This window comes from Ochotona curzoniae, unplaced genomic scaffold (genome assembly GCF_017591425.1).
Source record: "Ochotona curzoniae isolate NIBS_2020 unplaced genomic scaffold, NIBS_Ocur_1.0 scaffold_4683, whole genome shotgun sequence".
Lineage (NCBI taxonomy): Eukaryota > Metazoa > Chordata > Mammalia > Lagomorpha > Ochotonidae > Ochotona > Ochotona curzoniae.
The window spans coordinates 12,650,380-12,675,060 of NW_024467121.1; the positions used below are offsets into that span (position 1 = coordinate 12,650,380).

The 24,681-nt window shown below is 38.1% G+C and overlaps 1 protein-coding gene across 2 annotated transcripts; it reads right to left on the reverse strand.

Moving 5' to 3' along the window:
* Window positions 1-9,401: 9,401 nt before the first annotated feature.
* Window positions 9,402-24,184, reverse strand: LOC121148047 (aldo-keto reductase family 1 member C15-like). 2 transcript variants are annotated; one of them, XM_040968031.1, is made up of 9 exons: window positions 24,049-24,184; window positions 19,541-19,708; window positions 18,855-18,971; window positions 17,901-17,978; window positions 16,655-16,777; window positions 14,369-14,478; window positions 12,065-12,230; window positions 10,150-10,207; window positions 9,402-9,749 (listed from the first exon to the last, which is right to left on the reverse strand). In XM_040968031.1, the coding sequence occupies exons 1-9, from the start codon at window positions 24,133-24,135 to the stop codon at window positions 9,670-9,672; spliced, it is 987 nt and encodes a 328-aa protein (XP_040823965.1). In that variant the 5' UTR covers window positions 24,136-24,184; the 3' UTR covers window positions 9,402-9,669. The 2 variants fall into 2 exon arrangements, with proteins under 2 accessions (XP_040823965.1, XP_040823964.1); XM_040968030.1 differs by having other exon boundaries at window positions 9,402-9,712; window positions 10,125-10,207.
* Window positions 24,185-24,681: the final 497 nt, after the last annotated feature.

Genomic DNA, 24,681 nt, shown 5'->3' on the forward strand with positions numbered 1-24,681 from the left:
ATAAGCCTACCATAAGGCCCAGCCATCCAAATCCTGGGCATATACCCAAACAGAAAGAAATCTGTATAGGAGAGAGAAACCTGTAGCCCCAAGCTTACAGCAGCACAACTGAAAACAGCTAAGATACAGAACAAACTCAGAGTCACATCAACAGATAAGCAGATACAGAAAATCTCCTATGTACACACTGCTGAATACCATTCAGCCATTAAAAAAAGAGCGACATCTTACAGTTAATAGCAAGAGGGACTCAGCTGTAAGTCATAATACTTAGTGAAATAAGCCAGCCCCTCAAAGACAAATATCATATTTTCTCCCTTACCCATGAGACACCCATACACAGAACACAAAAAATAATCATAACAGAGATTAGAGTCCTGGGACTAAACTGCTGTACAACATGTGTTTATAATTCTGAGTAACGTTGGATTATACGTTTTTTATGTTAATTTTTTCCCGTGTTTCCTATATCATAACATAATTTTATATTGGAAAATTAAGCTTGTGACTGTAAAGTAGATGAATATACTATTGCAAAAGTTGGGAGGGAAAATAAGGAAAATTAGGAGGGAGGGAAGGAGGGAAAGTATAGAAACACATTTTAACTTTGCATCATGAAATATGTGAAATCTACTATCGTAATACAGACAGCATTCTCTTCCCAGAAGGCCGCTGCAGCCTGGCTTGGCAGAAGAGCCGGTTGACTCTAGGAGCAGATTCCCCAGGCTTGTCAGGAGCCTTGAAGCGCCGTGGCCCTACGATTCCAACCCACAGCTTGTATCTTCCTGCTGGTGCCACTTCCTCGCGCTCTCCCAGTCACTCAGGCCGACACCCTTCCAGCGTCCGCGCTCAGGCGAGGAAAGATGCCGCCGGCGACGCGCACTGATGACGCAAACGCCTCAGCCAATGGGCGCGAGCCTGACGAGTGTTAAAGGACAGAAGACTTTATGGGGTGCCAACTGTGTTCCCTAAATGGTGAGCCCTCTGGCCGTGCTCTGTTCTGGGGCCGCAAGACCGCCGCTGGTTGGGCGGCGCGGGTGGGGTTGGCCAGGCCGCGGGGCCGCCCCTCCGTGGGCGTTTCGTGGTCTGGAAGCGGTAGCTGAGGAGGACGCGCGCCAAGGGAACTCGCCGGGCGGAGCCAGCTGGGGGACGGGCCGGTGTGACACAAGGCCATGGCTGCCGTGGAGCCGAGGGCCGGAGTGACCGCGGACGCGCGGGACTCGAACTGTGCAAACGTGCAAGGCCGGGGAGAGAGCTACGGGGCCCTAGGCGGGAAGGAAGGAAAGGTGCCGAGGTGGGACAACTGCGACGCAGTGGAGAGCAAGCAGAAGGGGGATCTGGAGGGACCACCGGGTGCCAGGACTGGGTGGGAGAGGTGGGGAATGGAACGAAGGTGGATGCGGAGCCGCGGAGGCCCCTTGCAGAGGGACATCAGATTGCGAGGGGTCAGCGGGGTGTCCTTGGGCCTGCCAGGTTCGCTGTAGGGTCGAGGCTGGCTGCCCCGGCCCAGGGTCACAGCCCACATAGTTCTCCCAGCAGGCTCGTGCTGCCTGTTTCCTCCATCTAGGAGTGTTGCACCCCTCACCCATCGCCCTGGAGGCACCCTTCTGTCTGGCCCGTGCGAGGAACCCTCACTAAGCTGAGGTCTCTGCATTGGGCTAGGGCAGGAGGATAATAAGCAGAACAGGCAGTCCAGAGGTAGGTGACCACTGACCCCAGCATGGGGATGCTGTTCGCCATGTTGGTTTTGAAGGTAACATGGGCAGCATCTTGAACCCCTGGCTAGAGAGGCCCCACCCCAGCGGGAGAAGAGGGCAGGGCAGGTGGGAACAGGGTGCGCTGAGCTGACAGCCTCTCTCTCTGTCTTTAAAAAAAAAAAAAAAAAAAAAAAACTTTTAATGCCCTAAAGTAATTAATGTGGCACATGCAGAAACAGACATTTTTTTATTAAATCTGAAAGCATGATTTATTCAGGCAAAATTAAAAGTATAAAAAAATAAGTATTTGGGTCTCAGTAGTTCTACTGGCTTTTTTCAAGTTGTAGCATAGCTTCTTGGATCTAGAACTCCATTCTCTTCATTAATACCTTCGTAAGAATCCACATCATGGTATAGTGAGTATTGTAGCACAGTGGGTTGGCCACTACTTGTAACATCAGGATGTCATGTTACAGTGCCAGTTCAAGTCCCAATTTCTCACTTCTGATCTAGTTCCATGCTAATATGCCTGAGAAAGCAGTGGATGATGTATGAACAATGGTGTATGAATTTAGGTCTCCATTTCTTTCAGGTAGAAGCCTAAAATTAGAACTGCTTAGAAATGTGCTTAGCTTATTAGGAAAAAAAAAAAAAAAAAAAAAACCTCCCCAATTGTCTTAGATATTCTATTATCACATGTGCGCACTAGCAGTGTGTGATGGCTTCCCAGCCCAGTACCCAAGCAAGCAAGAGCCACACCATCATATTTGCTACTTTTTTTTTACTTGATATTTCATTGTTTTCTGTCTCCATTTGAATTTCTAGGTGCTGAGCATTGCCAGAACTCAGACTATGAAAGACAGGGGACAAAAAGAAATCTCAGAGAACTTGCTGCCCAGGCACTTCTTGAGTCCTGAGGTGTAAATTCTTCTATAGCCCATTTTGTTTTTTCATCCTTTTAGGTTCCTGTGATGCTTTTAAGTATAGTAAGGAGGAAAGACCATTCAAATACAACAGTCCAACAATGTTTAGAGCAAAAGCCAGTGGTGGGGTTAGCAGCATGGTCAACGTGAGCTGTAAATCTTAAACTCATATTCGTTGTTGTCACCAGCCTGCTAGTTTATAAAGCAAAAATGTTAGGAAGGTCTAAGTACTCCTATTAGGTCCTTACTACCTAGCTCATTATCAGATATGTAACAGGAACTCAATCAGTATTTGATGAATTGCCTAATATTGTATTACCACATTTCTCCAGCCACACTGCTTGGAAACTTAATAATCACCTTAAAATCTTAGACTATTAGAATGTAAAAAGAATTAATGATCTTATCATGTAAAATGAAAACCAAAACAGTGGTGATAATGTTGCACACTTTATGTATGCCATACATATTAGTAATTAACAATATCATTAAATAGGAAATGTTAGCATTTCTAACTGAAAAATTGATTCAAGTAGGCTAAGCAATTTGCCCAATGATTGCACTATTTTCCTGAAACTTTCATAAGCACAAAATTTTATGCATCTATAAACATTTATGCATATAACTAAACAAATGTATGCATGTACATACATATTTATTTTTGGGTACAGACATCTAAACTAAAACTTGAAGTCTGTTGTTGGCCTGCGAACAAAAAGAAGAAAAACTTTAATTCTTGCAGGAAGAATTGGCAAAGGATTTGCAAAGAAGCATGCGTTTGTGCTGACCCAATAAAATAACTAGGACTTCACCAGAGAATCAAGAGTGGGGCATCTTAAAAGCAAGAGAATATGAATGGAAGTGCAGGAAAGTTTGCAGGGACATCCATAATGAGCTGACAACATTAGAATTGAGGGAAAGTAGGCCATGTCAGTGATGCCAAGTATGCAGGTTAGTTTTAAATGTTGAGTTCAAGGAGTTACCCTGTAACAATGTGCCCAGCTGGACAAAATACACTATAAATTTCTTAGAAGCCAACTTTTTTTTTTGGATCTTTCTCATTAACACAGAGATAGAAACAGACATATTACAGTGATTGAATATGTGTGTCAGTTTAACTTGATAAATCATATCCAGATAGCTCAAATAGCTGGTGTAATACAATTTCCTGTTGGATCAATAAGGATGTTACGAGGGGAGCAGTGCATTGGTGCATCAGATTAACACTTTGCCTACGACACCAACATCACATATGAGCAGCAGTTCATGTCCAGGCTGCTCCATTTCCAATCTAGTTCCTGTTTCTGGCCTGAAAGAGCTGCAGAGTGTGGTTCAAGTCCTGCACCCACAAAGGTGACCCAGAAGTTCCTCGCTCTTGGCTGTAGCTCAGCTGAGGCCCGGCCATTGCAGCTATTGGCAGACTGAACCACCGGATGAAAGATCTCCCTTCCTAGCCTCTGTGGAAACCTTTCAAATACAAATAAATAAATCTTTTAAAAAAAAATGTTTCCTGCTCAACTCTACCTACTGTAGGCATTAGGGGAGTGAATCAGTGAATAGAAGACCTTCTCTCTGTGTCTCTCCTTTTACATCTGCCTTTCAAATTAAATAAACAGAAAAAGTTCTCTTTAAAAAAGAATATTTGCTGAGATTAGTATTTGAAACTCCCATATAACTCTCATATCAAATATCTGGGTCCAAGTCCTACTCTACTCCAATTCTAGCTGCATGATAACATACACACACTGTAAACATCAGTTCTGGCTCCGATATTTGGTGTCCTGTCACCCATATACTAGATTAAGTTACCGGTTTATGCCTTCAGCCTAACTCATCCCCAGTCAATATGGGCATTGTCGACACTCACTAGAAGGGAAACAGTGAGTTAAAGTACAGTTCTCTTTCCTTCTTCCTATCCCCAGTTGTGTTATTGTCTCTCTTTGTGTCTTGTACTCTTCCAAATAGTAATCAATTTGTTTTCAGTTGTTTTAATTTTATAAGGAAAAAGATTGGAACAAAATGCAATATTTTTTATTGTCCACATATTCCGTTTCTTCTTGAAAAGCTGTCTTAAAACAGGTTTTATTTTGTTCTGTTGGACTTTCACTATCACTGAAAATTCTTAAATATTTGTTTAATTATTTCATGCTTATCTATATATTTATTATTTATACAGAAATATGCCCAAGTACAAAATAAGTCACTCAGCGTAGAGCTCATTAGGGATAATTTATCTTTTCTTCACTTGGAACAAGTCAGCATTCTCAGCAGCTCATGGAGAGAAAAAAAAATGTCCTCAGGATATCTAAATACACTCTCCCTGAACTGTTTGGGCTGTTCAGGGTGTTAACCAGTATCCCTTCTGTGCCAACACAGAGTGACCAAAGGGCAACTCATAAAGCAGTCGTTTGGATTTTGCAGGGTTTTTCTATCCCATCCCTCCACATAAATAAAAAATTTCCCTGTTTAAGGTTGACAAAAACAATAACTCTCCCACCTTGTAGAATTTAATACGTTGACAAGGATAGCAATATACCACTCTGTAAATTGCCATCTGCCACAATCACATTCGATATGCTACAGAAAAAATACCCTGTCTTTTCATCATGACTAACATTTAACTATTCATTCTATTGTGCTGATGGATATCCTGCTCATTTTTGTAAGTTTTTCCTGATTGGTAAAAAAAAAAAAAAAAATGCTTTGATATACCCACGTCCTAATTGGTATCTAGGCTATATACCATCTTGGTACAGTTATACATACAGGACAACTACCCTGTGGCCTTGAAATTGAATTGGGTGTCAACTATAGGCAGTAAGACAGGCTTTTAAAATCCATGGTCCCAACATGTTCTCATTGGCAGTGGAAATTTTGCACCCCATCAGATTTCACGGGAAAACTTCAGCAGAGACTTGCTCTTGAAAGGCAGTAGTGAACCAAGAGTCCCTTTTGGGAATGTCCGCATGGACTGAGGTCCCAAACAGGAACTATTGGCACTAGTTCATCAGGGATGGCTGTCCCTAAGAACTCCAGGCCTTCCTGGACTCTCACAGTTGGCCACAAGGATTCAGTTAGAGTTCATGGGGCAGGAGAGAGGGGAGGAGGACAGCTGGTGTAGCCACAACGGCAGTGGAGATACATGTGTCCACACTCCTGACCTCACAGGGCCATCAGAGTAACAGGTGGGGTCTCTGTGCCAAGTATTTGATAAGTATGCTGTAGCTCCTTATGCCTCCACATTGAATTACACTGCTCTGAGATCAGATGCCCCAGGGTTGGCAGCAAATGTCATATTAGTCATTGCAGTTCAAGGCCCTGATGTGCTTACAGTCAGGGCGTTTGAAGAGAGGTCTTTCTGAAGCCCCATTGACCAAATACAAGAGGATGTTCCCACTTCCTGTATTTACTGCTTCCTCTGAGCACCCAACTTAGCAAAGTGGCTGCTTGTGCCCTCTGTCTGGAGGCTTTGTGCAAAGCACAATGAACAGGAGGGGGCAGCCCTGAGCTTTCCCCCAAAAGTCTGTTGAGAGACACCCAGACAGGTGAATTGTCTAAAGGCACAGGATTCTATGATGCTGGATGAATGTGCTGTGGTTCTGTGTCAGTCTATAACCCAGAGAACCTTGCAGCCCTCTAAGCCTTAAGCCTTGGGAGCAGTCTCCCCAAGTGTACTGTGATGAATTTAAGATGGAGAGCCTGTCTTCCTCAACAAGATTCTCAGCAGCTTCTTGGAAAACATTTCCTCTGCAAATCTGAGTAGACACTCGCTATACTGTTCTACCAGTTTAATCTTTTAAACAGTGTGCCTACTAAATGAGCCTCTTGACAGTTCATTGCTCGAGTTTGCTTCAATGAGCAATTCATCTTTTCTGTCTCTCTCACCAGCTGTGGCCCTCAGGATTCTTGAAATTCCCACTTAGATCTTGCCTCAACTTTTGGGTCACTCCTGGCATGAGGAAGGAGTTATCATTTTGTATGGTGTAAAGGAGTTTAAATCTAGAAATAAGCATTTTGGAGGTAAATCCTTGGTAGGGATTTAAAGATACTATGTGCCTGACATTCAAGAAGGAGGGATGGGCTTGACCCTAGGAATGTCTCCTCTGGAAATTGAAAGAGAAAAGGAATTTTTTCCTAGGCTATAAATAAGAAATGCAAACCTGCCCACATCTTCATTTTGGATAGTTTTAAATGATAGTGAATTTCTGATTTTTACAATTGCAACAAAATAAATTTATAATATTTCTATCCAAAAACTGTGATAATTTGCCACAGCAACACCAGGACTGTAATACCTTCATAACTCTTAAAACTCTCATTCTCCACTATATCTAATACTCATTCCTTTATAGCTTCCATTAGTATTTCCTACTTTCTCTTTTTTATTCAGCCATGCAGTAGTGCAAAAGTGTGCTTCATCTTTCCTCTATTTGCATTTACTCACTTTTCAAGCATACTATGACCAGATTATTTCATGGTTTCTAGCAACTATTTTCTAGTAAAATCCAATATGCATGGTTGTCATACACATGCTCCCTGTCCCTAGACTTGCATGTCCAATGGTCTCTCTGGCATCTGCATTTGAATGCATGGCAGAAATCAAACATACCATGTCTGAAATTGAGTTCCACATCTTCTGACAAAATCTGCTCTGCTCTTTTCTCGATCTCAGCACACTATGACTCTTTCTTTCCAGTTACTCAACTAAAAATTTCTGGAATTAACTTTGATTCTGATTTTTTGTCCTCCCATTATACATGCAGCGTGTTAGGAGATTATGTTAGCTCTTCCCTTAAAATACAGTCACGTATATCCATCTGGTCCAAGCGCACATTATTTACTATTTGAATTCTTACATAGAAGCCCAAGAAAAGATTTGCTTACCTGTTTGCTGTGGAGTATTCCATAAATTTACTGACCTGACTGATCCTTTTAACCTACATCACTCTGTGTAACTCACATGCTTAGATCTTAACAGTACCCCACCACTGCTTTTAAAATCAAAGTGAAGGTTTTTTTTTTTATTGAAGCATGTATAGGCTGTCCTTATTTTCACTCTAGCTGTTATTATCTAAGCCCGTATTCCTTTTTCACAAAAATTACCCATCTTAGCCCAATTTCTAACATTCAAATATTGCTGGGATATGTTTTCCTCATAGACTTAACAAGAGTAATATTCTTACTGAATTTTGTCTTTTCATCTTACATTAAATTACTCCTATTCATTCTTCCCACCACTGCGCACTCTGCTTTCTGAATTTATTTCCCTCCAAATCACAATCACTAATCAGGAACTATCTGACTCTAATTTACAAGCTAGTAAATTATTCTATCAGTTTCTCAGATGCTTGAAGAAAGCATGAAACTTGGGGGTAATGAAATAACATTTTGTTTTTCATGACAATATCGGCAAAGCAAAGAAGGAGTTTTGTGCTGGTTTTCTTGACTCAACTGTTAGAGCATGAATTACAGCCCAATACTTCCTAACTAGCAGTGGGTTCAGGTTCTGCAGAAAAATCATGAATTTGGATAACCCACACCATTTGTGTTAGGTAATTAATGCAAAAAGACTCACTGGAGAGAAATATTTACTTTATAAGACTGTAAATTACTTTTCATTTCATTGGAGGGAATTAATCTATCTCTCTGACAGCAAGTTAATGTATTTTATGCCATATAAAGTTGTTGAAAAATAGTTTGGAAGGAAGGACAGTCAGTGTCCATGTATACACGTCATAACTCATGCAGAATTCTAGCAGCCTGTTACTCATGTTCAAAACTAAATATTTTTTAAATATTTAATTCACAGTCTGCTTTCTTTACTTGATTTTGAACGTGTTGTTTAATTTAGCTTTTGCCTATAAAATAATGTCTGGAACACAAATAATGTTGTAACTACCATTTTGCTGAATGAATAAATCAACAAAAGGTAGAATAAAAAATAGTTATTAGTATTGCCCATATATGAGAATATGATTATGAAACTAAGTTGAAGTAAACATTTGATGTAGCAGTTAACATACCTCCAATCAATACCTACCCTCAGTTTCAGCCACTATTAATACACAAATTTGCAGACAAAAATATGATTGGTTAAATGACCCCTGATTTAGTTATTTGCTTCCAGATATTTGAAGTGAAAAAACAGATGGCAGATCTCTGCTATCTCTCTCCTTTTGTCTATTTACCTTACAGATAAACAAAAATATTAAAAATAAATTAAATAGATTAATAAGATGTCCTGCTTACCACAAGTAAAACATAATAGTGCAAATTTAAACAAGGTGTGATAGATTGAGAAGTGTTTGTTTTAAGTAAACAGGAAAGCATAAAAAGTACATAGTGACTTTATGTTTAATTTTGGAAATAAAACTACAAACAAAAAAAATCTTTTCATAGGAAAAATCAGGAAGTAAAATGCACCAAAACTTAAATCTTTTTAAAAGCTAATTTATTTCTATTTTTATTGGAAAAGCAAATAAAATCTGTGAAGAGAAGGAGAGGCAAAGAGAAAGATCCTCCCTCTGCTGGCCCACTCATCAAGTGACCACAATAGCCAGAGCTGAGGCAATCCAAAGCCAGGATGTAGGTACTTCTCTGGGAACTCCGCGTGGGTGCAGGGTCCCAAGGTTTTGGGCCATCCTCTGTTGTTTTCCTAGGCCACAGACAGGAAGCCAGACTGAAAGTAGAGCAGCTGGGACATGAACCAGTGCCCATATGCAATCCCGGGTACCTGCAAGGTGAGGACTTAGCCATTGAGCTATCATACCAAGCCCAAAACTTAAATATTTTTAAGGAGATTACTGTTTACTTTTATTGTCTGTACTTTCATTTTTGTTTTCAAAACTTTCTACAATTTTGGGCATTACTTTATTACTTAGAGAAAACAAACACCCTTGTATTAAAATATTGATTACTTCATAGTGTGACAAGGTCATCCACCAGAGAATACAGACACTGTTTTCCTAGTCATATCTACCAAAACAAAATCTTCTGTGCACAGCATCAAGAAAGAAAATATTCTGGTACTCATGTTCCATAATTCATGGTCAGTATTCATCAGCAAATGGATATTCAGGATGAGTAATGCAACTGAAAGAGAATAAGGAATAATAATTTATTATTAACTCTGTCTTCATACTAAAAAAGAGAATATTTCAAAAGATGTGTCTAGAATAGACAAAAAACAGAATTCACATGTTCTCACTTCTACCCAAGCAAGATCTGTACATCTGTGTCTAATGAGTAAGTGGTCCCTGAACATAGAGCCTCTAGAATAGATAGTACCTAAAAAACAGATTCACAACAATACTTGAGTTTAAACAACTCTGCTAGCTCAGAGGTTAAGTCATAGAACCTATTTCTCCTCTGAAATCTACAGGGAAGTTCCTTCTTCATATCTATCCCCAAGCCAGGACTGCTTTGCATGAAAAGGGAATTATTCCCATTTGAACATTTGTGCAACACAGGATATCCTGTGAAATAAACAATAGGGGTCACTTACAATAGAAACCTAGAATATCGGAAACTTTTGTGGAGGCCATCCAATTCTTTCATGTCCTCTGCAGTCAATTCAAACTCGAAAATCTGAAAGAGACGGAAGAACCATTTTGATATTTTTCCATGGAAGCTTCCTTCCACTTGGATATGTGAGAGTGTTCCTTAGAGGCTGGTGAGAATAATTACATTAAGAGAAGCATTTTCATCTTTATCACCTTTCAGATAAATTCAGCTTGAGAACTTATGCCCAAGTTCTGTTACTTGTATCTTGAGACATACAATTTATCAATTCCCAGGCTTACTAAATAAAGCAAATTTTTCTTCCAAACATAAGGACCATATGCCCACACCCTTGGCATGGTTAAAGGCACTTCCTTCTTTACTATCCCCTTCTACTTGACCCAGCTATGAACTGAAACAAAGCCTTAAAATACATAATAACCTTTCCAAAAGAGCCTGTTGATATCAAGAGAAAATACTGTTCCATTCCTGAACCACACCATTTCCTCACCTCATACCTTCCAAAACCAGTGTGCTTACAGTATGTTTGCTCACCCATTTTAAATACCTTTCTTGTTGACCTTAAAGACACAAGAATCTTAGTTCAAGGAATTTTCCCTTTGAACAAATATCTTGCCCTGAAATCCAATTTTGTTTTTATTTACACTGTCTGTGTAACCCCTTAATAACAACGAAAGATTTCTACTTAAAAAATAGACCAAACTCCCTACTACATCCAGGAAGTAACTTCACAGAAAACTCAAGGCTGTAACTATCTACATGATAGGTTAGAAAGTGTTTAAGTAAAAGGAAAAGCATAAAAGGTACATAGTGAATATGTGTTTCATTTTGGAAATAAAAGTACAAACAAATCAAACATCCTTTCATAAGAAGAATCCTGAAGTAAAATGTAGCATGACACATGTTCATGTGTCAATCATCTGTCTCTATTCTCATGTATCTGTTATCTGTGTCATCTGTCCATCCTTATTATCTATCCATCTACTCCTCATTAACTTATTCATTGGTCCTACATTAAAATTACTCCAGAAGAAACATGGTTGTCATATAAAATGTTTTACAATACTGAGTTGACTAAAAATATAATGATTTTTTGCAATGTTTATATAATGAAATAAACTGAAGTGATTTTGTAAAATATTTTCACAAAAATATATCTGTTGATTTTCTCTGAAATGTGTTGACTTCATCTATACTTATAGGAATTAAGTAAATACATTATACATAATATGCTCCAAGTGGCATCTTTTTAAGTACAAAAATCATAATGAAAATATACCTGTATTGTTAAAATGGGAGGACGTTCAAAAATCCTTAATAGGCTAAAATAAAATAAAGACCACTGGTTGACCTAAGGGATCTGGATGTATATAAGGAAGCATTTGACAAATAATGTTACCTATTGATCCATAAGGTTATATCCAGCTTCCTACTTGCCATGGTCTCTACCAGGGCAAAGATGATTAAAAATGGCACAGTAGGTGTCACTTTATTGAGCTCTAAGTCCAAACAGCACACTACCATACAAACAAGTAAATTTAAACTAATAAAAATACTTATGAGCCAAGCCAAGTACTATGAAGGTTAAAGAACAAGTGCAGTGGAGCACTTCGTTTCTTTAATAATTAATCCTCTCTCAACTTGAGCTTAAAGTTCACATAGGAGTTCAAGTGCAGAAGATGAAGAAGAATCTATACTTGGAAAGTCTCATTTTAAAAAGGCATTGAAATTTATACAGGCACTAGTTGCCAACCTAACTTAAAGGTGATAAAACCTTGGACTGTGAGTCCAGCATTCTCTTTTCCCATCCAATAAGATGCCCCTTATAGGACCCTGAGGTGATATTTGTGTATAGTAAGACTTGGAACATGCCCTCCTGTAAAAGACATGATATTTTCACACATTCCTCTGAAGAAGTATTACCTGGGTGTTCTCTTTGATTCTCTTCTCATTGAAGCTTTTGGCCAGGACCACCACCCCACGCTGCACAAGGTAGCGTAAAGAAACCTGAGCTGGTGTTCGGTTACGTTTCTTGGCAATGGCATTCAGGACTGGGTCTTCCAAGAGATATGGACTATTCTGATCAATCCTAGGGTGGAAATATACACAGATATAATATTAAAGATGTAAGATGTAAAACCAAGACTGTGTTCACCTCGTAACACATGCCCCTCGGACAATTCACAGAAATATGTACCCCATGGTAATGTTAAAAAAAATTCATAAATATAAGATTCATTTACAATGGCAGTAACTGAAAGCAATTAAATTGGTCATCAGTAGGTGAGTGAACATTTGTAATATTTATGCCCAAATACTGGAATATTTCATCAATATAGATATTTTCCACTGTGTGTTGTCAATATTCTGTGGGGTATAAGTTTCAAGATCCTCAACGTATACCTGAAGTTACAGTTAATACAGAATTTTATGTATAATATAATATTTCCTATCTACACATACACAATTTGAATGACTCTTCTGTCTTAAGAAGCACTTATTATGCACTGTCAACGACACGTTTGCAGGTTGAGGTACAAGAGCAAAACTAGCACAAATTTATTTTTTCTTCATTATAATTTCACAGATAAAAAATTCATTCTTAACAGAACCTAACAACTTCAGCATATCTTTCTTCCTTTTTTAACTGAATCAAGTGTTTTTACATTCTCACTCGGTGGAAGCATTTTACAGCTCCTCTTTGGCACATCTGAATCACATCATCATTAAGTTGTGTTTTGAGATCATTATATACTGTCAACCATGGATGATTTGAACACAAGCACTCAATGCTGAGACACTTGATCTGATAACCAAGACAACTAAGAAGTGACTACTGGGCGTGTCACCACAGTGTGAATAGTTGAGATATTATTCATGCCTCTTGGCCTCAGCCTTTCTCTCTTCCTTTTTTTCTCTCCATTTCTCTCCTTTCAAATAGAATGAATAAATACTTTAAGATAAAAGCAAGAGATGTATAAATTGCTTATTTCAGAATTATCCACTTAGTATTTTAGGACCACAATTGATTTTAGTAACAGAATGTACAATCAACATAAAGTGGAATGAACTACAGATTCTTGCAACTATATCCATAAATCTCACACAATACTGAAAAAATAATTTTATACTAATAACTTCTTTTATATTAAGTACTAAAATATACAAAATTGCTATAAGGTGAAAATAATGTGATTTCCTAGAGATGAGAAGGAATCATCTCAAGAGAAGCACAAATGAATATTCTGGGATAAAGTTCTGTATGAGTTATGCAGTATATCCATCTGTCAAAACTGTATATCTAAAATATATGCATGCTGATTGATACAGACTTAAAACTCATTTTTAAAAATCATATTTGGAGGGAGACAGGCATTTGGCTTAGTGGTAGAGACACCATATTCTACATCACAGTGTTTGAGATTGAGCCTCAGTCATAATCCTGATCCCAGAACCTGAAGTACTGATGGCTCAGATAATGCATCCTAGGCACCCACATCAGAGATTGATTCCGAATTCTCACTTCCTGTCTTTGCTATAGTCAAGTCTGAGTAATTTCAAGCACTTGGGGAGTGAATCAATGAATAGAAGCCCTAGCTGTCAGTACATTCTTCTGAATCATAGATAGATAGATAGATAGATAGATAGATAGATAGATAGATAGATAGATAGATAGATAGATAGATGAAGCACAGTAAGTTAAGCCACTGCTGGAAATGCCTGCGATTCCAAATTTTGGGTCAATTCTGGTTCTCTGCTTCAAGTGAAGGCTCATGCTTTTTTAACTAGGAAGGCAGAAACTAAAGCTCCCAGTGTTTTGGTTCCTGTGACCCATGTGTATGATCCAGAACTTTCAGGCTCCTGACTTTAGCCTGGCATAGCCCCATTGTTTTTAGGGCATTTAGATGTTGATCTCTTTCTTTCTCTTTCTCTCTCTCTCTTCCCCCTTTTCCATACACACACACATAATCATACACATGTATTCACAAATACACATACACACATATATGGAGTAACGTTGGGAACAGATGAACATATATGTGAATCCAGAGTGGGAGAATGTAGGTGACACTGAATCTGGGTTTTGGTACAGAGGAAATTCAATACACTATGTTGTGCTTATTTTTTTATGTCCTAGCTATTTTATAATGAAGTATAAAAACCTATTTTAAGTGTTCCATTATTAATAGTGCTGTTGATATATGTTAATTCTCATATTCTCATTACCAGGTCGGATCTCTTTGTGATCCCAAGGCACTGAAAGCAACAAGAACAATGTCCTTGGACTTGCAGTACTCCAAGAGTTTGCTCTGGTTGAAATAAAAATGGCATTCCACCTGTCAAGACCAAAAGGTGTAAGAATACATGAGCCAATAACTACACGCACCAATTAAGATACTGCTTGTAGCATCCATAGCGCATTAAGTTCAAGTATCACCTCTACTTCTAATACTATGTTGGAATAAGTACTACATTATTTAAATAGCTCATTCTCCCTAGGCAATTGCTGAAAAAGCTCCAAATCCCAGCAGATGACAGAAAGATGAAGTAAATATCTTCTTATTCTTTTTTTATGAATGTCTTAAATCATTAAAATATCTAATTTTCAAACTTAATTTCTCTAAATGTCAGCTTTTACTAAAAGAAACCAGAATTCTTTCATGACTGATATCAGATATCAGCAGGAAATCGAAAAATTCAGCATAGAAAAGCTTATACTCTTAAAAAACAAAGAAAATAAAGTCTGTCAAAGAGACCAGAAGCTCACATGAAGAAGCTGCTGGTAATCAAATGGTGGAAATCTAAGTGTATAAAAAAATGCTATCCAGCATGGTGGTGCTGCAAGTTAAGCTAAAAGGGAGCTGGTTTGAGTACTTGCTGTTCCATTTTGAATCCAGCTCCATTCTAATGTGCAACAGAAGAGAGAGCAACAGAAGATGGCCAAAGCACTTGGAACCCCATATCCATGTGGGATATTTAAATCAATTTCTAGCATCTTTGCTTCAACCTAGCCAAGCCTTAGCTGTTCCTATTCCATCTGGGGAGTGAGCAAGCAGATGGAACATTTTTTCTCTTTCTGTCTCTGTCTATGGCTATTTCTATATCCGTATCGTTGTATCTCCATCTCTGTAACTCTGCCTCTTAAATAAGTAAGTAAATCTTAAATGAAAGAAAAGTTACTGATGGTGATCAAGTATTTCATTCTTCAATTTATCTTCAATTTATGGGAAGCACAAAAGGAAAATGCTCAACAATAGCACAGACCTCTTCAGTGAAAAAAAATTGTGGGAAATTGTCAGAAGGAAGAACTTCATTTATTACACAAATGAATTTGAGAAAAGAAGGAAAAAATGAGATCATAGGAATGGAAGTTTGAGAAGGAAAAGTATAGCTGAAAAAAGGGAGGAGAAAACAAAAGGGAGAAATTATAGATGAAAAGAGACTTGAGAGACCTATCTCCTGATCATAACAGGTGGATCTAGAATCCACTCTAGTTTGAGTAGAGTATCTGTGAAAATGTTATATTAGTCATGTTTTAACATTCATAATATTTAATGACACAAATAAAACTTGCAAAAAATGTAGGCTGGATGATGGTATTCTGGACAACAACATCTAGTTTAAAACTGTATACATAATGTTCATATGTTTTAAAGATATGTACTACAATATTTTCAGAGCAATTAATAAAATATCCCCTTCAAATAACCAAGTGGTAGTAGTACATATGAGAATGCTTGCAAAAGTTTCTAGAAAAGTAAAATTAGATTTACTTTAATGCAAAAAATATGAATTGATCATAGAATTTTATAGGGTACATTTTTCATGAATTTTTGAAGACCCCTTATAGAAATGAATTTGAAAAAGATTGTTCATGAAAACAAACTCACTTTTTCAGTCTGTTTCTCATGCTCTTTTGGCAGTATTTTCATTTATGGTAAGTTTTGATTTGGCTTTTTCTCGTGTCACTCTAACCTCTCTGAAAGATTTTCCACTAACTGCATGCTACTAAATCCAACCTTTTTCCATCAGGATGGATACCTAAGTCTGATACCACAATCTCCTCAATTCTCATTTCTCTCTACCTGTGTGCACACTTCTGTCTGCTTGCTTGTGTTTCTTCGGCCCTCAACAGTAGACTTTCCTGTCTTCTTCCATTTCATCCTATCACTTTCTCCAGGAATACTAATCCATTTCTGTTTTATTATCCAGAAAGTTATGCCCCCAAAAGTCTGTCTCTCCAGCACAGACCAACTTCCTGATTGCCATTCTAACACTGACAACTCATTATCCCTATTTGAATGATTCATACAAACCTGAGACTTAATTTTCAGTAATGAAGCCATGCTTCCCTCATTCCACTAATTTTTCCCTTTTCTGGTGTTTCTTATTGCCATAAAAGGAATGATAATGTGTGCAATGGATATCAAGCAACAAACATAAGAAATATGAATTAAGGAAGATGAATGTGAAGAACAGATATAAGAGAAGACCCTGGGGTGAGATATTCACCTGGTTGCAGACAGGCTTGTACTTGAGCCCTGGCTTGTTCAGTATCAGCTCCAGCTGCTTGCGATTGAAATTGGACACTCCAATGGACTTGGTTAATCCTGCATCTTTGCACTTCTCCAGAGCCTGGGGAGGTGGGAAATGTGTAGTTAAACATTTAGTGTACTCTGTTTTTTTTTTTATTTATCACAGGAGTTTCTAAAAATTGTATGTATTTTTGAACATTTATAATAATTTTGCTGCAACAATTTAATTACATAAATCTATTATTTCCTAATGCATTTTACTGGCAGGCAGATAGATTTTTGCCTGCTCATTGTATCACAATCACACTAAGGAAAATGAATCTTGTATTGTTTTAAAATTCCCCTTTACAACCCTTGCCCTTTCAATGGAGTCTAATTTGTGTTAAGGTTTTAGTTATTTTAACAATGGTAAAGAATCAGACATAAAGATGTGCTCTAAATTTTCTGCCAGCAGAGGTTTTGTTGACACCTATTTCCCAAAAATGTGAAAAAATGTTATGGGCTATATGAGGGCAGATTCCACTCCTTTTAAGAGCACCCTTGTGGTAAGTCAGGCTGCCTCTTTCCCTCACTCTAGAGGCGTCCTTATCCTATCTTGGATATAACTCTGCCTCTTGTTAAGTTTGTTCCATAGGAACACTTGGGAGGACTAACTGTTTCAAACTTCTTTGTTGCACAAAGAAATGTCTGTTAATCCAAACAGGTTCAGATTGGGGCCAGCATTTCAGCGTAGGAAGTTAAGCCATCAGTTATGACATAACCATTTCATATTGGAGCATTAAAGCACTGCTTTGAATTGTGACTTCTCTGCTTCAAATCTAGCTTTCAGGTAATGCACCAGGGAAAGCAGCAGAATATTGCCCAAGTACTTGTGCCCATGATGCCCATGTGGGGAATCTGAATGGATTTCTAGAATCTTATTTTTTGCCTTACTGGAACTAAGTCATTTTATCCATTTTCAAGGGATGACAGGCAGATAGATATGTTTTTCCTCTGTCTCTTGCTCTCTCTGTCCTTTAAATAAAACAAATATTTGAAAAAAATTAAGAATTCAAAATTCTTAGAGGTTATCTTGTTTAACTGCCTCATTTTATAGACAGGAGCAAATAATACAGGTTCTGTCTGAGATCAAATATCTGCTGTGTATCAAAAAACTATCTTTTCTGGTCCCCATGTAGTACTTTCTACCTTTGTTTTTGGTGCCTTTCACTGTCAATACATACCTCCCATGTGTCACGGAGGTCCACTGGATCTACAATAACATGCCCTTTGGCATCCTTTGGTAGAAATTCATTCCCAGGCTGGAAATCAGAAAGAAGACAGGATGAAAAAGGTTTTCTTTCAGAATGGGCTTTCTGATTCCTATGGACATTTGTCACACAGCCTTCAGGAAGCTGTAATTAACTGCAGTGTGTTTGAGTGTACATGTTCATACACGTGTCTGTAAGGGATGACTAAGGGAGGGGAAGAAAATCAAAATCATCTAAGACACTGTAGAGGTTAGGCTACCCCATTACATCTATCTTCTACCCACAAATAGCACTAAAGTCCACAACACTGAGGTTCCCTACAGTTGTGTTAAATTGATTTCCTATGGACAGTCATGATTGGAGGACTGTAATAATTAGAAGTTTAATTCATTGTTGATAATAATCTGACTCTTACATAGCAAGGGTATCAGAGGTGCTCAGTCAATGTCCAAAGTGAGAAGAGGTCAAATCAGCAAAGTCCAAAGAAGCCTGGCCATTCAGATTGCCTCTCTCTACTTTGAGATAAAAAGTACAAGTGGGAGTGGTGTTTAATCTCTGAAGTATGACTTTCTCCCTGCATCTCTGAATTTGTGGTCATTCAACATCCTGGAGGACTCTAACTGCTAATGATTCAATAAACTGCAATAAAATAATACATATGGTATTGCACTCAACTGCCTGAAGTGCAAGCAGTAAGGTCACCATACTTCAATTCTTCTGAAAGGTGGATACTAAGACTGCAAAAGTCTTAGTGGTGAGACTCAATTATCTAGGAAAGTCAAGTCATTTAGCAGTTTTACTTCCATCATTAAAGTCTACCTCTCTCAAAAGGAACATAGACTATCTAAATATCAAACTGACATAACATAATGCAAAATATTTATGAACCAAACCCATTAAGGACACAACAGAAAATGAAAAGCTTACCTTCATAGCAGCTGGAATATGTATAATGAAAAGATCAACATAATCCATTTGAAGTTTCTTCAATGACATTTCCAGTGCTGGTCGAACCATTTCTGGCCGATGGAATGTAGTCCAAAGCTGCAACAACACCAACAAAAGGATAAAAATTGACTTTTGATTGCATTGCACTTTTGGAGGCCAAAATCAGACATTATTATTAAATAATTACTGTTATGAGTAGCAGTGCATTATGAAAATCTAGTACTAACAAAGCTGGAACATTTCAGAACAATGAAAGTATCATCTTTTCTTGCTATTTTATTTAAAAGATAAAATGATAGAGGATGAGATGGGGAGGAAGAAATACAGTGAAATTATATCTATTTGTTCACTGCTCAAATTCCCAGAACAGCCAGAGTAGGCCAAGAAAAAGTCATGAGTAAAGCCAAATCATTGAGTCATCATCTGGTGCCCCTAAGGTGTATCAGAAGAAGGGGCATAAAATTGGAGTAGTGGTAACTTGGTAAGCACCTCAAAATCAAAGGTGTTGAAACCCATTGTGCCATACAGGCCCAAATCAAGACTTTTGTGTTTTCTGTTTCTATGATATGCTGCCACAATTGTAAAAAAATAAAATACTCAAATGCAGAACAATTTTCTTTTCATAATAACATAACTGAAATGACAGTATCCTGTAGTCTCTATACCTTAGTAGTGTAGAATATGTCCTCTCTCTTCACAGTACCATCAGCAATCTTCTCTCTAACAGCCGCCCCAATCTCCTCCTCATTTTCATAGAAGTGTGCTGAATCAATGTGACGGAAACCAGCCTCAATGGCCACTTTGGTGTACTCAAAAACCTTACTTTTGGGAACCTGTAAAGCAGAAACAAGGAGAGTTGGTGATCTGTCCAACTCAAAGAGGAGCAGAGTACATCCTCAGGCATATTCTCACCCTTTGTTGCTGCCAACACCACTCACTTACCCTTAGTGGTTGTTCTTGGAAATGCACACTAAGCTGCAAAGTAACCCCTTGTCTGAAACGAACTGGTGAAATGAGCTTCCCCATAGAACTTGGAAAATCAAGTCTCGCTCATCAAGTATAAATTATAAGGGAACATAGCAGTTGAAACTCACTGAAAATTAGTTCCTAATATACATCGTTCACAAGTTGCACCAAACTAAGCTCTTCAAGTTATTTATGATTCTTCTGTCTCCTTCATTTCACAAGACATCTCAGTGGACATTTACTCAGCAAGCAATTATTGAATACTTCCTGTGCTGTTAATTGTATATTACACACTAAGTATTGCAGATTCAACCACGAACAAAAGCATAATCTTCCCTGCTATGTGGGTATTCTGAGAATATGGATTAGAGATGGTATTTAAAAAGAAAAAAATTAAATAAGGAAACCAACGGCAATATATCACAAAAAGATGCAAAAAGAATAGTTTACAGGACCTGTTCCAAAGTGGAAAGTATACAGGAGGCAGCTGAGAAAACAACTAGAGCATTTTTCACCTAAAAATGTATTATAAAAGAGTAAGCCACAGCACAGGGCTGTAAAGTGAAATACATTGGAGAGAGTGTTTTAATATACACCCAGAGAGCAGGTCCTGCCAATGGAATAGCCAGAACTAAACATTCCTCAAACTGGAAGATATGCTAATCATCAACAAAGTCCTGACTTGGGAAAACACTGGCCAAATTCACAGAAATTAAGAAGGTCAGAGTGAGTGCAATGCTGCATGTTTAAAAAAAGAAAGAAAGTCCTTCCATTTATTTTTTAAAATGCATCCCTCAACCTCCCTTCATTTTTCACTATCATCATCAGTTGTACTATTTGCCTGGATATTGGCAACAACCTTTCTGATTTCTCTCTATATATTCCTGCATATTTTCAGGATAAATAACAGGTGTTAAAGGATTTCCTTTGTGTCCTTCTTTGGTTTTCTCTAAAGCAACCCTTCTAGAAGACACCTTGATAATTAGTATATTTGAATGATTTTTAAATGTCATTTTATTTTTAATAGAGCTTTCAAGTTAATCTCTGTTCATATGTGAAAACACTGGAACTCTTCTGAAGTTCACATATGCACAGGCAGGAAACTGTCCTATCTTCAGCATTCCCCTTCTGTTTGACTGTAATAATCCCATGATTCACATAATTTTTCCTCTGACATCATGCCTGTTTTAAACTCAGCTTAGGCCTATCCTGAAAGCCTTCCAAGGACAACCAGCTACTCCGAACTCATCCTTTCTGAACCTCTGAACTTCCCCAGGCATTTCATGATACAATATTGAGCACTGGGGCAGTGTATTGCACAGAAGATTAATCTCCCAAATGACATAATCACATCCCATTTGGGAAAGCCTAGAATCCAGTCCCACCTCCTCTTTATATGTAGCTTCCCCATGATACACCTGAGGAGTAGTGGATAGTGGCCCAAGTAATTGGCTTCTGGCAACAACATAGGAGTCGCAGATGCATTTCCGAGCTCCTGGATCTAGGCTGACAGAGAGAGACCCACCTGTGGGGTCATTTGGGTAGTGAACCAGTGAGTAGAATATCTCTCCCTCTGTATTTCAAATAAGACATTTTTTTTTTCAAATGAATACTGTTACCTAGCTGCCCAGGTGTGCACCAAATTTTTTTTTATGGAGAAATGAATAAATCTACTACACAAACTCCCATCATAGACTGGTAGTATCAGCTAGGAGCTTAATCATGGTTGTTAATTGATTAATTGATTTGTCAGTTAATAATTACACATATGACTTGAAATACCTTGATCTTACTATTAAGATCAAAAGGTTACTACCCCCCCCCACCCTCTTTTGAAACTGGGCCTGCGTACAGTTTAATGCAGGAGACAGATAGCATCAGCTCGGACTCCTGTAGTCTCCCAGCTTCTCTTGATAAGTGTTCTTGTCCTACTTTTTAAATAGCAAACCAACCATTTGGTAAATTAACTCACTGCAATAAAGGGATGGTAGTACCTGCCCTAAACAGTTCTAGTCGTTTAGTCATGAGTTAATTTATTTTCACTAGAGGTAACAGCTCAAGGTTGTTAAATCCTGTCTCAAGGGTTCTTCCAGCCCATAGGAGCTCAAGACCCAAAGAAAAAAGTAACTGCCACCTACCTACATGTTGGTCCCAAACTGACAGGAAATTGCTTTGCCATCATCAAAATTTCCTGTAGTATATATTAATGACAAAACAAAGGAGGGTCACCCAGACCAACCAGGATCTTGGACAAAAGCGAAACACTTACCTCTTGTTCCCAGTTTCAATCTATAAACGCTTTACCCTAACTCCTCAGGAAGCTCAGAAATGAGGATTTGTCCAACTCTGCTCTGCGATTTCCATTAAACACATCTTTTCTTGCACCACTACAATGGTAATGATTAGTTTCTGCACGTAAGGCAACTTAATCCAGTTTGGGGATGCTATTTATTCTCCCCATAAGTTTGGGTTAACCTATGAAGCCATGTCAAACACTGATTTATTTTAGTGTTTATTGCAACCTGCAAAGTGACTGAAATCAACATGCTGCTTTCATACACAAGGGTTTCATGAATCTGTCCTTTGATCAACAACCAAATAACTGAGAAGGATTGAGAAGGAAAAAATGACACAGCAAGATTTAAGTACCTCATCTCACAATAACATTTACAAGGCTTGCCTCAAATTTCAAATGATTACAATTTAACCACTAATTCTGAAATACTGTGCTTACATCCTTCCCAGAAAGCAAATATATAGAGACAAAGAATTTCACAACACAAGCACCAGAGCATGTTTCTCTTTCAGCAAATGATTGAAGAATTGACTGAAGTCACATTTGGAAAAAAAAAACCAAGATCACAGTGTTAAAGAAGCTTCTATTCTAGCTGGTGACTCTTACAGTCTGGATTTTAAGCACACACTAGTAAGATTTTGTTCTTCTAAGTGGGGATTATGGTTCTGTTTGTTCCATTCTCATGATATTGTTCTGTCTTTAACAATTGGTATAAACACTAGGTACAACACTGGGTACATAAGGGATAATCATGCCATTGAAAACAAACTGTAGTCATGCCTTCAAGCATGCATTCTGGTTGGTGTCCAGCTGCTCCATGCCCTATCCAACTTCCTGCTTGTGGCCTGAGAAAGCAAAAGGAGGATGGTCCAAAGCCTCGGGCCCTTACACCCAGGGAGAGGACATAGAGAAATCTTCTTACTTCAGATCAGCTTGAGCCTCTGTGGAAATCTGGGAAGTGACCCAACAAAAGGAAAATCAGTCTGCCTGCCTCAGTGTCTCCCTATAAATCTGTAATTCCAGTTAAAATAGATGAATCCTTAAAAAAAAAAAAAGAAGAGAAAAGAAAAATAAACTGGCTCTGACAGCTATTATATGTAAAATTTCACTGCATGTCTATTGCATAGTGGAGCACATTGGTCTGTTACTATGGGATAAGTAAGGAAGCATTTTTAAAACTGCTGCTACCTCACTATGAACAGAGTTTAACATTTTAACTTCACTACAGTGAATTCTGTGATTCAGCTTTTAGTGTTCTTGATGAGCAACAAAATTTTGACCCACTTGTCAGTTTATGTCTCTTAAGTTTAATCTTCTAAGGTTTAAGATATTGTGGTTTTTTTCCATGTGATGATATGTGTGATGACCAAAATTCTCTGAAAAAATAATTTTGGTCCTAACACACTCAGCAAAAGTTTTCTACTTTAAGACAGACCTGAACATATAATTTCCTGTTGTGCTGTTTGAACTTCAGGAATTTGTAACAGAGCAGACTGGCTCTGACTGGGGCAACAGAAGAGCATAGATAGAGCAGCTTGAGCTTTGCATTTTTGAAACATAACAAATAACGAGTCAATATTCACCCAGGAGATTATTGGGGAATTAACTGAGATGATGCTTGCACAGTACCTAATACTCATGATAAGAATTCCATATATGTTAGGAAATAACAATAATAGTACTATAAAACCACATAATTCTTCGCCTCTGAATCCCCACAGTCAACAACTTGTCCTGTTAATGAATAAAAGAACTCTGTGACCTAGAAAGATACGAATTAGAGACAGAAATAGAGACCCAGATGGATCATCCCAAACTGCCGACTGTCCATCAAGTGAAGGCTCCTGTCTGCTGACAACCATTCCAGGGCAGTTAACATTCACTCTCTCGGTCTCCCTGGGGTTCACTTACTTTTGAAGGGGCAGATGTACCAAATCCAAGCCTTGGCATGTAGTGGCCATCATTCAGCTTCACATAATGACTGTGTTTGGGATTCATCCTCGTCCACACCCAGCAACACACCTGACTTACTTTCCTTCCTCTTCCTGTGTCCAAATGGAAAACAATGTTCCACAGTTTTTTATTTGTACCAGCCACAAGATAGGTGGAGCCAAGATTGCAACTATAAAGGATTCCAAAATAAAACTAGAATCAATTCATTGATTCTTTCATGGATCTTTCATGTCTCTGGAGATATATCTTAAAGGAAATTAGGTGGATATGCCATGCATGCCATAGGAATTTGAATTTCCTCTTCAGCATTTTTTCACACTTGAACTTTACCTTCAAAATTAACTGTCAATGAGTTTTTGAGAATCACACTAGACTTATTTTACAAGCAGCAAAATTATCTTAGACTGACCATTTCTAAACACTAATTACGCTACATGATCTTTCCTAAATTTCCATACTATCCATTTTATCATTTTTCCCACCAAAAGAGAATGTATTCAGAATTTCTTGATGCTTGGTCTGAAGCACCCACATGACGAAAGTCCTTACACCACAGACTTCTACTTTGATGATCTTATTCCTCTGTATCAA